At 37.6% G+C, this 15,197-nt stretch overlaps 1 protein-coding gene across 5 annotated transcripts in view; it reads right to left on the reverse strand.

The window, feature by feature from the left end:
- The window catches only part of VPS13A (vacuolar protein sorting 13 homolog A), a 264,964-nt gene that overhangs the window by 113,080 nt on the left and 136,687 nt on the right, over positions 1-15,197 (reverse strand). For all 5 annotated transcript variants that reach the window (XM_055272202.2, XM_055272201.2, XM_063636975.1 and 2 more), the window contains 3 exons: positions 14,751-15,055; positions 7,180-7,327; positions 3,210-3,363 (listed from right to left, as the gene is read on the reverse strand). In XM_055272202.2, coding sequence (XP_055128177.1) covers positions 3,210-3,363; positions 7,180-7,327; positions 14,751-15,055 — 607 coding nt within the window. The remainder of the gene's footprint in view (positions 1-3,209; positions 3,364-7,179; positions 7,328-14,750; positions 15,056-15,197) is intronic.

Consider the following 15,197-nt stretch of genomic DNA (forward strand, 5'->3'; position numbering starts at 1 on the left):
CTGGCCAGAGCAATCAGGCAGGAGAAGGAAATAAAGGGTATTCAATTAGGAAAAGAGGAAGCCAAATTGTCCCTGTTTGCAGATGATATGATTGTATATCTAGAAAACCCCATTGTCTCAGCTCAAAATCTCCTTAAGCTGATTAGCAACTTCAGCAAAGTCTCAGGATACAAAATTAATGTACAAAAATCACAAGCATTCTTGTACACCAATCACAGACAAACAGAGAGCCAAATCATGAGTGAACTCCCATTCACAATTGCTTCAAAGAGAATAAAATACCTAGGAATCCAACTTACAAGGGATGTGAAGGACCTCTTCAAGGAGAACTACAAACCACTGCTCAATGAAATAAAAGAGGATACAAACAAATGGAAGAACATTCCATGCTCATGGGTTGGAAGAATCAATATCGTGAAAATGGCCATACTGCCCAAGGTAATTTATAGATTCAATGCCATCCCCATCAAGCTACCAATGACTTTCTTCACAGAATTGGAAAAAACTACTTTAAAGTTCATATGGAACCAAAAAAGAGCCCGCATTGCCAAGTCAATCCTAAGCCAAAAGAACAAAGCTGGAGGCATCACGCTACCTGACTTTAAACTATACTACAAGGCTACAGTAGCCAAAACAGCATGGTATTGGTACCACAACAGAGACATAGATCAATGGAACAGAACAGAGCCCTCAGAAATGATGCCGCATATCTACAACTATCTGATCTTTGACAAACCTGACAAAAACAAGAAATGGGGAAAGGATTCCCTATTTAATAAATGGTGCTGGGAAATCTGGCTAGCCATATGTAGAAAGCTGAAACTGGATCCCTTCCTTACACCTTATACAAAAATTAATTCAAGATGGATTAAAGACTTATATGTTAGACCTAAAACCATTAAAATCCTACAAGAAAACCTAGGCAATACCATTCAGGACATAGGCGTGGGCAAGGACTTCATGTCTAAAACACCAAAAGCAATGGCAACAAAAGCCAAAATCGACAAATGGGATCTCATTAAACTAAAGAGCTTCTGCACAGCAAAAGAAACTATCATCAGAGTGAACAGACAACCTACAGAATGGGAGAAAATTTTTGCAACCTACTCATCTGACAAAGGGCTAATATCCAGAATCTACAATGAACTCAAACAAATTTACAAGAAAAAAACAAACAACTCCATTAAAAAGTGGGCAGAGGACATGAACAGACACTTCTCAAAAGAAGACATTTATGCAGCCAAAAAACACATGAAGAAATGCTCATCATCACTGGCCATCAGAGAAATGCAAATCAAAGCCACAATGAGATACCATCTTACACCAGTTAGAATGGCCATCATTAAAAAATCAGGAAACAACAGGTGCTGGAGAGGATGTGGAGAAATAGGAACACTTTTACACTGTTGGTGGGACTGTAAACTAGTTCAACCATTGTGGAAGTCAGTGTGGCGATTCCTCAGGGATCTAGAACTAGAAATACCATTTGACCCAGCCATCCCATTACTGGGTATATACCCAAAGGACTATAAATCATGCTGCTATAAAGACACATGCACACGTATGTTTATTGCGGCACTATTCACAATAGCAAAGACTTGGAACCAACCCAAATGTCCAACAACGATAGACTGGATTAAGAAAATGTGGCACATATACACCATGGAATACTATGCAGCCATAAAAAATGATGAGTTCGTGTCCTTTGTAGGGACATGGATGAAACTGGAAAACATCATTCTCAGTAAACTATCGCAAGGACAAAAAACCAAACACCGCATGTTCTCACTCATAGGTGGGAATTGAACAATGAGAACTCATAGACACAGGAAGGGGAACATCACGCTCCTGGGACTGTTGTGGGGTGGGGGGAGGGGGGAGGGACAGCATTAGGAGATACACCTAATGCTAAATGACGAGTTAATGGGTGCAGGAAATCAACATGGCACATGGATACATATGTAACAAACCTGCACATTGTGCACATGTACCCTAAAACCCTAAAGTATAATAAAAAAAAAAAAAAAAAAAAAAAAAAGGAAGAAACACTCATTACAATTAAAAAAAAAAATACTTCTAATTACATGTTCAGTGTTTTTGTTTCAAATTTTCAGCAATAATATTTGGATTTCCAGCAACTCTCCTATCCTGGGTGAGGTGGTGGTGCTGGTGGGATCCATTTCTTGTATTATCTACTCAAAATCCTCTTAGAATGTCAGAGTTTGTTTTTTGTTTGTCTGCTTCCTTTTCTGTCACTTCAATTATCTGTTTCCTTCAGAAAACACTAATAATTTATCTTAGTTTCATTCATGCTTGGGGCTTTTATAATTTTCTTCATATCTGACCATTCATATTTAACAATAAAGGACTGGTTTGATTATTCCAGCTAGTAAGGGTGGTGTTTCCTACAATGCTGCAAATGTAAAGCTGGTTTTCTGTTAGGATTCTCCCTGAGTAAAAATGCTGTGTAACACCTCAGGGCTTTGCAAAGGTGAGTCTTGTGAACTAGTAGGTTTCATTTTGAGGTAGGTAGGTCTGAGGATCCCCTATAAGGCCAGAGTAAGAACTTTATGCTTACGCAGCAACATCATCCCAGCACTAACTGACCCTCTGTATGCGCTGGTGCTGAACTCAGAAACCAGCCACATTCCACAGAGCACACTGGATCCAACATTAGATGAAGCCTCTTTCTAAGTTCTGCTTCCTTCTACTCCGTTCCATCCATCTCCCAAATATTTGTTAAACTCCACCATCTACTAACAATCATCCTCTCTTTGCACCTCTAATACTTTGATATTCCTAATATCAATATAAAAGATTCGTTTGGGATGTATGCCATACTAGGGATAGGGAGAAGATGGGAGAAGGGGAGAAAAATGGAAAATGAGGACTACAAGGAAGTCAGGAAAACATGAATATATATTCAGGAATTTTGTTAACAACAGGACTAGGAACTTTCATTCAAAGAAAAAAAATCAACACAATGACTAATAACACAGACAATTTAGAGATGTCTGAATGGAATTACTGATTAGAAAGAGATTTACAAATCTTATTTTGCCCAAGCTAAAGAAAAAGAAGGAAAGAAAGAAGGAGGGAGAAAGAGGAGAGGAAGGAGGGAAAAGATAGAAGGAAGGGGAGGGAAGAAGACAGAAGAAAAAAGAGACAAAGAGAGGAAAGCAGAAAGAAATTTGAAGTTAAAAACATACCTCCTGAATGGTGTGAAGCATTAGTAGTAACTCCACTAGCAGCACTGTATTGGTCTTTTGTTACAGCAGGTGATGCACTACCATCTTTTTCATACCATATATTGCCATGCAATGTTTTAAAAATAGTTGTTATATCTTCTTGACTAAGAATGAACTGTTAAAAAAAAAAAAAGATTTGCTCTTTTTAGCACTGCTACTTCATTGCAGAATTTAACTGCATTTAAAATTCTCAGAGGAGAAAAATGAAAGACTGTTTCAATCCTCCACCACACCAAATAGACATTTTTACAAACTGAATATTCAGTTTTCTAAATGACCATGTGCTCTTTAGTAGCTTGTGAAATATAGAACTAAATTAGGTGCTAATACCAATGAAGTTATGAATAAAGAACTATTTGTTATTAATGTACCAAATAATATAGTAATTTTAAACCTTTAAAATGAACTTTAAGTAGTTATCTATCTACTTTGGATTTTTTTGGTTAGTAAGCACCTCATTTTACAAATGTAGAATAATAAAAAATGATACATTTGGTTAATCAAAAATTTTAGAGTTCACAATGTGTTTTATATGAACTATTTTATGTGAACCTCGAAGAAGTCCTAGGTATATGGAATATAATCCTGAAATGTATTTAGTTAGTTAGGTAGTTAGTGAATGGGTCTCATTCTGTCACCCAGGCTGGCATGCAGTGGTGCAATCCTAGCTCACTGCAGCCTCAAACTCCTGGGCTCAATCTCTGACCTCAGCCTCCCAAGAAACTGGGATTACAACCATGCACCAACATGCCCAGCTAATGCAATCCTGATATTTATATTTATATTTGTAAGACACTGAGCTAAATGGTTAATATGCTTAGGTCCACACATAAACTAGGAACTAACTCAAAGAGCTAATAATTTCAGGCCAGGTGCAATGGGTCACGCCTGTAAGCCCAGCACTCTGGGAGGCCGAGGTGGGCAGATCAGTTGAGGCCAGGAGTTAAGAGAACAGCCCAGCCAACACGGTGAAACCCCGACTCTACCGAAAATACAAAAATTAGCCGGGCATAGTGCACACCTGTAATCCTAGCTACTCAGGTGGCTGAAGCAGAATCGTTTGAACCTGGGAGGCAGAGATTGCAGAGAGCCGAGATCGCACCACTGCGCTCCAGCCTGGGCAACAGAGACTCCGCCTCAAAAAAAAATAAAAAGCCAATTTCAAATCCTAGCTGTTACAAATTTAGTCCCAAATCAACAGCATAAGATCTGCCTTAATAGCTGTGATGGTTAATTTTGTATGTCACTTTGGCTCAGTCACAGTACCTACATACGTGGTCAAACATTAAATGTTTCTGTGAAAATATTTTTTAGATGAAATTAATATTTAAATCTCTAGACTCTAGGTAAATCAGATTACACTCCATAATGTAGGTGGACCTCATCCAATCGTTTTGTATTGAAGTTGGAGGCCTTCAATAAAAAAAGACTGACCTCCTCCAAGCAAGAATTCTGCCAGCAGACTGCCTTCAGATTCGAGCTCCAGCACTACCTCTTCCCTGGGTATCCTTCCTGCTGGCCTACCCTGTAGATTTTGAACTTGGTGGCATCCGCAATCATGTACACCAATTCCTTAAAATAAGTCTCTCCCTTTTCCCTCTCTTTACACACACACACACAGACACACACACACACACTCTCTCTCTCTCTCTCTCTGGAGAACTCTAACACAACAGAAATAATGTAAAAAAGATATTTGAGTTTGGCTCACTTCTAAGTTTGTCAAAACAACAAAAAGGATTTTTAGCTGTTACGACCCCAAGGAGATAATTTGAATCCCACAATGTTTAACAAGTTTTACTTGTACCAAGCTTTCTTTGACTGCATTTCAAAGACGATACATTAATTTAGTGTTTTAAAATTAAGTCCATGTGTACCTTATACATACTACTAATGTTTTGGGGTTTTTTTAAGCTTTCATTCCTTCATTCTTTTATTCATGACACTTATTTTGTAACTATGTAACAGACACTGCAAAAAGAGTTCATATAATAAGGTGAAATTAAATATTACAACTTCTAAACCATGTCTTCCAGTTAGTATCCGTCTATCGCATGCACCTCAAATACTGATTATTAATCGGCACTTTTCCTTCACTTTTGCCAGGAGCTCAGTGGAGGAAGTTCAAAGAACTGTAAGGATCCCGGGGCTGCTGATCTGCAGTATCTACATGTCAGGACAGGCTGTGTATGCAACCACTGAAAATCTGACAAGTCAGAAATCACAAGCTGCTCCACTTGGTCTGGATGCATTAGACAAAATGATTTCACAACCAATTCTAGCCACTCCCTGACACAGAAGACGAGGCCCAGGAGGGAACAAATATCTGGGCTCTGGGGTGAGCTGTAACAGCAGCTAAACAACTACTCAGGTGAATCAGAGTAAGGGAAGCCCCAACTTTATCCTAGAGGGTTGGCCTCAAAAGGCAGCTGGGCACTTGCAGATTGTCGGCAGCATCACCAGGACATTCTGTATGGATTCTACCTGGGGAAGAGCACGAGAAAGCAGTATCTTTGCTGCCCCACGCAAATATGCCTAATAACTGGGCCCAGTGGGATGGCAACTGCCCCAGCATGCTGGGTGGAACATACTATTTATGTTTTATAAGTTTCTATATGTTTTATAAGTTTCTGTTATCTTTCCAATACAAATAGACTTCAAATATTTATCTTAAGATAACTTCCATCTCCTACCCTATAAGTTAAAGCAGCCATTATGATCTTACACACTAAGATTTTTCATAATGCCATCATGTTTTATGCTCTGAATATACATTTGACTTAAAAGTCTGAAATCTCGGCCAGGCGTGACGGCTCACACCTGTAATCCCAGCACTTTGGGAGGCTGAGGGAGGTGGATCACGAGGTCAGGAGATCGAGACCATCCTGGCTAACATGGTGAAAGCCCGTCTCCACTACAAATACAAAAAATTAGCTGGGCGTGGTGGCGGGTGCCTGTAGTCCCAGATACTCGGGAGGCTGAGGTAGGAGAATGGCATGAACCCCAGAGGTGGAGCTTGCAGTGAGCTGAGATTGCACCACTGCACTCCAGCCTGGGAGACAGAGCGAGACTCCATCTCAAAAAAAAAAAAAAAAAAAGTCTGAAATCTCTAAAATGATGGTTTTCTCTTAATAAATAAAATTTTTACAGAAAGAAATAGAAAGGGAAACTGGGAGGTGGGGAGAAGGATTTGGTAAGTAGGTTTCTTAAAGAAACCTCCCAGAGTGTATGTTGCTATCACTTCGGCAAAGCCTATGACACACTTTTGACTTTCATCCAGTCAAGGGAAAAAAATATGAACTTGTGGGCAGTTCCATGAGAGATCTTTGAAGCAATGTCAACCAATAAGAAAGTAAAACTAAGGTGGTGACACATTTGCCATTTTCATTTTCAACTTTTGAATTCTTCTAATACTTTCTCTTCCTTTGTATAGATTATTTCATATATTTCCATGGCTTTAAAGGCCATCTATATGCTGGTGACTCCAAAATTAGTATTTCTAACCTAGGTCTTTCCAATAAATTCTATATTAATATATCTAATTGACTACAGCACCATGCCTATTATTTGCGTCCTTCATTAAATTTACCACAATTTATAACTATTTTAATTATGTGTCTAATTACTTTTTTACTAACTACTACTATACCTTCCAGATCACCATCACCACCAACCCCTGCATTAGACTGGAAAGTTCCATGAAGTCAGAGACAATGTCATTGCTTCCTTGCCACTTTATCTCCAGTAATATTTGTTAAAAGAATAAATTGAGGCCATTTTTAAATGAATTCTAGTTTAATATAATCACTATTTCAATTCTGACCAAGGTGATTATGTATATACAAATTCCACTCTAATGATGCCTTATGTCCCCAAGCAATATTTTTCAACAAGCAAAACAAAAATTGGTAAGTATCCAAAAAAAAGTTACCTCCATAGGTTTCAGTTGAGCATTTACATTAAAACAAGGAACTTCCTGGTACCACTCCCAGCATAAATTTCGTTCAACCACCACCTCAAGATTTAATGGCAGTAGTAGATCCAGTACTTCCTGGTATGCATCATTAATAAATTGAGATCTATAAGTAGAGATAACGTTCTTTTAAATTGTTTCATATACATTCAGGTAGTTAAAAAAAGATTAACTTAAATTTATCCTTTTATATGCAAATAGCAGAAATCAATAATTTGTTGGGTATAAAGGGAAAAAAATCTATCAGGCTTCTTTTTTTATCTGTCAAAATGAGTTGAGTGATGTTCTATCCCACTAAAAACCTGGGTGACTTACACTGAGCTGAGTGTTCCACATTATACAGAAATAGAGCTAGGCACAGTAGCTTATACCTGTAATCCCAGCACTTTGAGAGGCTGAGGCGGGCAGATCACTTAAGGTCAGGAGTTTGAGACCAGCCTGGCCAACATGGTGAAACCCCATCTCTACTAAAAATACAAAAATTAGCTGGCCGTGGTGGCATGCGCCTGTAGTCCCAGCTTCTTAGGAAGCTGAGGTAGGAGAACTGCTTGAACCTGGGAGGTGGAGGTTGCAGTGAGCTGAGATCGCACCACTGCCTGCACTCCAGCGTGGTCAACAGAGCGAGACCCTGTCTCCAAAAAAAAAAGGAAAAAAGAGAAATATGTATTTTTAAATACAATTTTGTAATATGGTAAAAAGTGCAAAAGTATATAAGTTGTTACGTTGTATAGTAAACCATTAAAATAAGAATTATCTCTATGTAGGCCAGGAGTGGTGGCTCATGCTTGTAATCTCGGCACTTTGGGAGGCCAAAGCGGGTGGATCACCTGAGGTCAGGAGTTCGAGACCAGCCTGGCCAACATGGTGAAATCCCATCTCTACTAAAAATACAAAAAGTAACCAGGCGTGGTGGTGCGCCCCTGTAATCCCAGCTACTTGGGAGGCTGAGGCAGGAGAATCACTTGAACCCAGAAGGCAGAGGTTGCATTGAACTGAGATCATGCCATTGCTCTCCAGCCTGGGCAACAAGAGTAAAACTCTGTCTCAAAAAAAAAAAAAAAATTATCTCTATGTAATTTGTAAACAAACATTATATAAGACACCATTATAAAAACATTTTAACTCACTGATTTAGATAAGTAACAGAATATCACATATTCCCTTATTTTATAAAAAATAAGTAGCACCATATGAAATTTTTATTTCTATGAGTTAAAATAGCTGAATACATACAATTTAAATTGAACTATATTTGCCTTTCCAAGCACTTATAAAGGTAAGACTGATGCTCAGGAATGAACAAAAATGTAGTAGGTCAATTGAACCCCTTCAAGTAACAATGTGACCATAGAAGCCTCCCATTGTACCTCAAAGTGACAATCTCAAAGTATTACTCCTCAATAATGTACTTATATTTTAATTAGCAGCAAATCCTTAAATTAAGGTATAACACCATGACTGTAGAATTTTGGCAATCATTTAATCAATATGAGAGAAATATGAGAGTTCATCAGGGATCTCCCAAAATGCCTGGTACCAAGCCATTTAATGAATGAATGATAGAGTGATACCAAACTTACGTATGTCTGCATGCTTGCAATCTCTGCTTAATGGTAATAGGTTAAGGAATCTAAAAGCCCCGTAGGGAATGCTGCACACATAGATTTTCTTTTTTTCAGTTATCCTCTGTAGGCTAGGATGCATATATAATTTTAATAGCCATATTAGAATAAATGGCTATACTAGTATTTTAATTAACCTTCTATTATTAAAATTTCATATTTTCCAATTCTTCACCACAATAAATACTTGGATTTTATATATCTATATCTATATCTTCATCTATATATCTTTGAGTAAATTTCTGTCCTTTAGACAAACTATGAGAAAGAAAACTGTTACGTCGAAAGATTACTTTCTGAAAAAACTTCTCATCAGTACTACCCAATATATGGATTAAATACACCTTTCCTACGTGCTCCCACACGTACCTTATACTTTTTCCATCACTGCATTTAATATATTGCATTTTAATAGTTTATTATGTCCTCTATATTTTCAATTAGAATGAAAGCTTCATGAGGGCAGGAACTATGTTCATCTTATTCTTTGCTTTTTGTCAGTACTTAGATGATTGGCATGTGCCATATAATGAATAAATATTTGCTAAATTGCAGTCAAGTTGGATTAATGTATAAAGAACAGAGTCACAAACATGAATTCCTATTTTTCTTTATCAGCTTTCTAAAAAGTTGTAACTAAGCTGCATTTTCTGGGGTTTGGTTTGTTTTTTTAACACAGTCTCATTTTGTCATCCAGGCCGGAATGCAGTGGCATTAACACAGGTCACTGCAGTCTCAATCTTCCAGGCTCAAGTGATTCTCCTGCCTCAGTCCCATAAGTATTTGGGATGACAGGCATATGCCACCATACTCAGCTAATTTTTGTATTTTTTGTGGAGATGGGGTTTCACCGTGTTGCCCAGGCTAGTCTCAAACTCCTGAGCTCAAGCAATCTGCCATCCTCAACCTCCCAAAGTGCTGGGTTTACAGGCGTGAGCCAACATGCCCAGCAACTGCATTTTCAATTATCAATTATTTTAAAATTATTTCCGGAAAAACTGGCTACACTCTATAACTGAGTAATTCTATTTCTAGGAACTCATCCTCAGGAAATGAATTATCCCAAAGAAATGAGTAGACAATTACGTAAGTACTGATGTAATAAAGATATCAATCATCAATATAGTGTGATTTATAACAGCAAAAATGTATATATATATTAGAATCAAATTTCTAACAAAAGGCAGATTTAGATTTTCTAAAAACAGGAATATTTGGAAAAATTTATGCACTCAAAATAATGACATGGAAAATTTACAGCATATTTTTAAGAAAAAAGCTATTTACAACACAAAACACAATATAATTCTTTTTATACTAGTTCTGGGATACATGTGCAGAATGTGCAGGTTTGTTACATTGGTATACATGTGCCATGGTGGTTTGCTGCACCCATCAACCCATCATCTAGATTTTAAGCTCCACATACATTAATTATTTGTCCTAATGCTATCCTTCCCCTTGCCTCCCACCCCAACAGGCCCCGGTGTGTGATGTTCCCCCTCCTGTGTCCATATGTTCTCACTGTTCAACTCCCACTTATGAGTGAGAACATGTGGTGGTATTTGGTTTTCTGTTCCCATGTTAGTTTGCTGAGAATGATGGTTTCCAGCTTCATCCATGTCCCAACAAAGGACATGAACTCATTCTTTTTTATGGCTGCATAGCATTCCATGGTGTATATGTGCCACATTTTCTTTATCCAGTCTGTCGTTGATGAGCATTTGGGTTGGTTCCAAGGGTTTGCTATTGTGAATAGTGTTGCAATAAACATATGTGTGCACATGTCTTTACAGTAGAATGATTCATAATCCCTTGGGTATATACCCAATAATGGGATGGCTGGGTCAAATGGTATTTCTGGTTCTAGATCCTTGAAAAAAAACTGTGAAAAAAGACTGTTTTCCACAATCGTTGCACTAATTTACACTCACACCAACAGCACAAAAGTGTTCCTATTCCTCCACATCCTCTCCAGCATCTGTTGTTTCCTGGCTTTTTAATGATTGCCATTCTAACTGGTGTGAGATGGTATCTCATTGTAGTAAATGGCCATACTGCCCAAAGTAATTTATAGATTCAATGCTATTCACATCAAGTTACCATTGACTTTCTTCACAGAATTAGAAAAAACTACTTCAAATTTCATATGGAACCAAAAAAGGGCCCATATAGCCAAGACAATCCTAAGCAAAAAGAGCAAAGCTGGAGGCATCACACCACCTGACTTCAAACTATACTACAAAGCTACAGTAACCAAAACAGCATGGTACTGTTACCAAAATGGATATATAGACCAACGGAAAACAACAGAGGCCTCAGAAATAACACCACGCATCTACAACCATCTGATTTTTTGACAAACCTGAAAAAAACAAGCAACGGGGAAAGGATTCCCTATTTAATAAATAGTGTTGGGAAAACTGGCTAGCCATTTGCAGAAAACTGAAACTGGACCCCTTCCTCACAAGCATGGCGGAAAGTAAAGGAGACACAGAGGCACATCTTACACAGTGGCAGGCAAAAAGAGGATGAGAGCCAAGCGAAAGGGGTTTCCCCTTTTAAAACCATCAGATCTCATGAGACTTATTAACTATCATGAGAACAGCATGGGGGAGCCACCCTCATGATTCAATTATCTCCCACCAGGTCCCTCCCACAACATGTGGGAATTATGGGAGCTGCAATTCAAGATGAGATTTGGGTGGGGACATGGCCAAACCATATCACCTCCCCATTATCCATCAACATGATTCTCAATCATTAAAATCCTGTTCCGCTACCTTCGGTCACACCTGCTTAGCAAAAAATTGTTTTGTCTCAATCCAACTGACTGTTGGATTCCAAATACAAAATACCAAGTACTGCATGAAAAAAAAATGATATACTATTAATTCATGGTTAACAATATCAGCAGGACCCTCACTGCTGCCTCAAATACATTTTCCTGGTTTCTCATCTCTCTGTCTGCTCCTTAGTCTCTTTTGAGGGTTCCTCTTTCTGTCAATTATTTAAATACTGGTATTCCTCAGCATTCTTCCTCATATGTCCCAGTCTACAAGCTTTCTTTGTGACTGTGCTCATTCCAACGGCTTCAGTGACTAGCACAAATTATTACTAAGAACTCCTAAACCTAGAAGTCTAAACAACATCACCTATGTGCATCACCTAGGCACATATATTCCACTGTCTTCTGGATTTCTTTCCAGATCTCTCCATGTAGAAGTCATGCAACCACTTTCAGGCTACTTTGCTCATTAGAGAAATAATTACTATCTCTATTCTACTGGGTTTTTCTGCATTGTTCTGTCTTATCTCAGTGAAGTGCATCATCATCAAATGCTGATTTCCAAGCCTGTAACCTAAAGTGAATTTTAATTTCTCTTCTCCTTTAACTCCCACACCCATTCAACCATCAGTTACTATAAATTCTGTTTAGCTCTCCACTACTTCACTCCCCTACCTTAGACTAAGTCACCTATAATTCTTATGTGAATTACTGCAATAGTTACCAAACTATCCTTCCAACCTCTAGTTTTGTCTCCTTTTGACCTAATTTCTAGAACCTTTTCAAAATGTGATCCCATTTTATGCACCAGCCCACTATATTTATTAAACAGTACCTACCGCAACAACCCAATGAGGTAGGGATTATTTATTAATCCCTTATAAAGATTGCTAACTATTATATTTCTTATTCTTAGCACAATGCCTGGGATAGATTTGGTGCTTAATAAATGCTCAAGTGACAGAAATTTCTCCTTCCATCTAGGATGGAGTAACATGAATGGGTTAACACTCCTGCTTGAAACAACCCTGCCCTCCAAAAAAAAGACAGACAAAATTTACTTAAAAATAGTTTTCAAGACACAAGACATCAAAAATGGATAGTGATTCCAAAGAGTTGGGAAAAAAATGAGGTGAGCCCTACGATTGTCCCAGTTTACTATTGTTTTACCATAATTAACAGGCCATGGTACAGGGAGGGGGGACCCAGGGGAAGGCCAGGAAAGCCCCAGAGTAGAGAAGATAAGAGCTGAGAGTCCAAGAGAAACCAAGGTAGCTAGTTTATATGATAAAATACCAGAGAGAAGAGAGCTACACAGACTTACAGAGTAACTTAAAATTTATAGCACAACATTATAAAGTACTCCAATTTATAGAACGTCATATATTAGAAAAGAAGAAATGTTTCAAATCAATAATCTTAGCTATCACCTAAAAAACTTATAAAAAGAGCAAAATTAAACCTAAAGTAAGCAGAAAGAAATAATAAATATCGGCCGGGCGCGGTGGCTCACGCTTGTAATCCCAGCACTTTGGGAGGCCGAGGCGGGCGGATCACGAGGTCAGGAGATCGAGACCACGGCGAAACCCCGTCTCTACTAAAAAAATACAAAAAAAAATAGCCGGGCGTGGTGGCAGGTGCCTGTAGTCCCAGCTACTCAGAGGGGCTGAGGCAGGAGAATGGCGTTAACCCGGGAGACGGAGCTTGCAGTGAGCCTAGATCGCGCCACTGCACTCCAGCCTGGGCGACAGAGTGAGACTCCATCTCAAAAAAAAAAAAAAAAAAAAAAAAAAAAAACAACAACAACAAATAAATAAATAAACAAATATTGAATCAGAAATCAATGAATGAGAAAACAAAAAAAAAGAAAAAACAATAAAACCAAAAACTGCTTCTTAAGATCAATAAAACGGATAAATCTCTAACCAGATTGATCAGTACAAAGGCAGAAATTATAAATATCAGGAATGAGGGAGGACACATCATTACAGATATTAATAAATAAGGAGCATTATGAAAATCTTTATGCCATTAAATTTTACAACTTAGATGAAATGGATAAATTCTTTTAAAAAATTAGGGAGGATCACTCAAGAAAAAATAACTTGAATAGCCCCAAATTTATTAAAGAAATGAAAACTGTGATTTAAAAATCTCCCACAAGCAAACTCTAAGACCAGATGGCTTTGCTGGTAAATTCTACCTAATACTTAAGGAAGAAGTAATACAACTGTACATAAACTGTCAGAAACGTATGCATATCAAAACTTATAAAATGGTATAACATTAAAGATATGCAACTTATTCTGTGTCAATTATGTCTCAGTAAATCTGCTTTAAAAATATTCAGTTGATCGAAGAAAGCACAGGAGGGAAAGACAGACTCATAGGAAGCTAAAGAGAAGTAGAGAATGGGAGTTAGTTAAATAAAACATGAGATAAAAACAAGGTGAAGAGACAAGCAAGAGAATTATACCAAAGAAAAACGACAGAAAGAAGGAAGAGGGCAGTTGGTAAGTATAAATAGAGAAGGATCCAAGTTGGAAAATAGGGCATAAATTCAGATGGGCGATTAGAAACAGCACAGAAACACAGAGGACACAGTATAAAAGCTCGCGAACTATTTGAACATTTGGTTATCCCCCTACTTCCTAACCCTATGCTTAACGAATACAGGTTAACGAATAAGGTTGTATGCTACTGTATGTTTGTTTAAATCACAGCATCAGAGCCACAGCAACAACTGACAGAGAAGATAAGGTGATAACGTATTTGCAAAGTGAATAAACATATTACATTAGAAATTCCTCATTTTTTCCATAGCCATGTAATTTATAATGAACCACAAAAAAGCACAAATATACTTCCTTAGATAATAAATTTTATAGTTTTCCTAATTACCTAAGGAGAAATTTTCAAACACTTTCTAGGTTTTTTAAAATGCGAAGACTATAATTGATTTTGCCAAAATATATTTAAGGAAGAGAGAATCACTAAGTTATGTATAATTAATAAAATAAAATCTCACTGTAAACAGACTACTCAAGACATCAAAGTCTTTAACGTAAAAAGTTAGAAAAATATTGCATTCCACACAAATATACTTGTGAAAAGCTTACCTGTATAGTCGCATTTCACTCAGCTTTATTGTTATCAAATCAATAACAGGTGGGGGAGAGCTCTGGCTCTCTGTTATCATATGAAAGGTATTTGTCATTGTAATTAGTCCAAAATCAGCAACAAAAACATTTTCAGAAACTGGAGACTGCGGGATGACCACAACTGGGGCTTTGATGTTAATATCCAGTGCCATTCTGGAACTCCTTCCTGCGAGTTCTTTTACACCAGTAGCAGCCATTCCAGCTGCCTGAACAGTTGCCTCAGCCAAGGCTTGTTTAGCTGCCTGAAAATTATCTATAAAAGCCTGTAAGATAACAGAATTATATTCTTAAGGTTATTAATAAATAAGACTTATTAAATATATATTGATATTTATGGTTTTACCTCCATTAAAAAAAAAAAACTTTTACTTGATACAACCAAGCATTATTTATTCAAAGTCTTAC

The sequence above is a fragment of the Symphalangus syndactylus genome, chromosome 3 (assembly GCF_028878055.3).
Source record: "Symphalangus syndactylus isolate Jambi chromosome 3, NHGRI_mSymSyn1-v2.1_pri, whole genome shotgun sequence".
NCBI classification, from domain to species: domain Eukaryota; kingdom Metazoa; phylum Chordata; class Mammalia; order Primates; family Hylobatidae; genus Symphalangus; species Symphalangus syndactylus.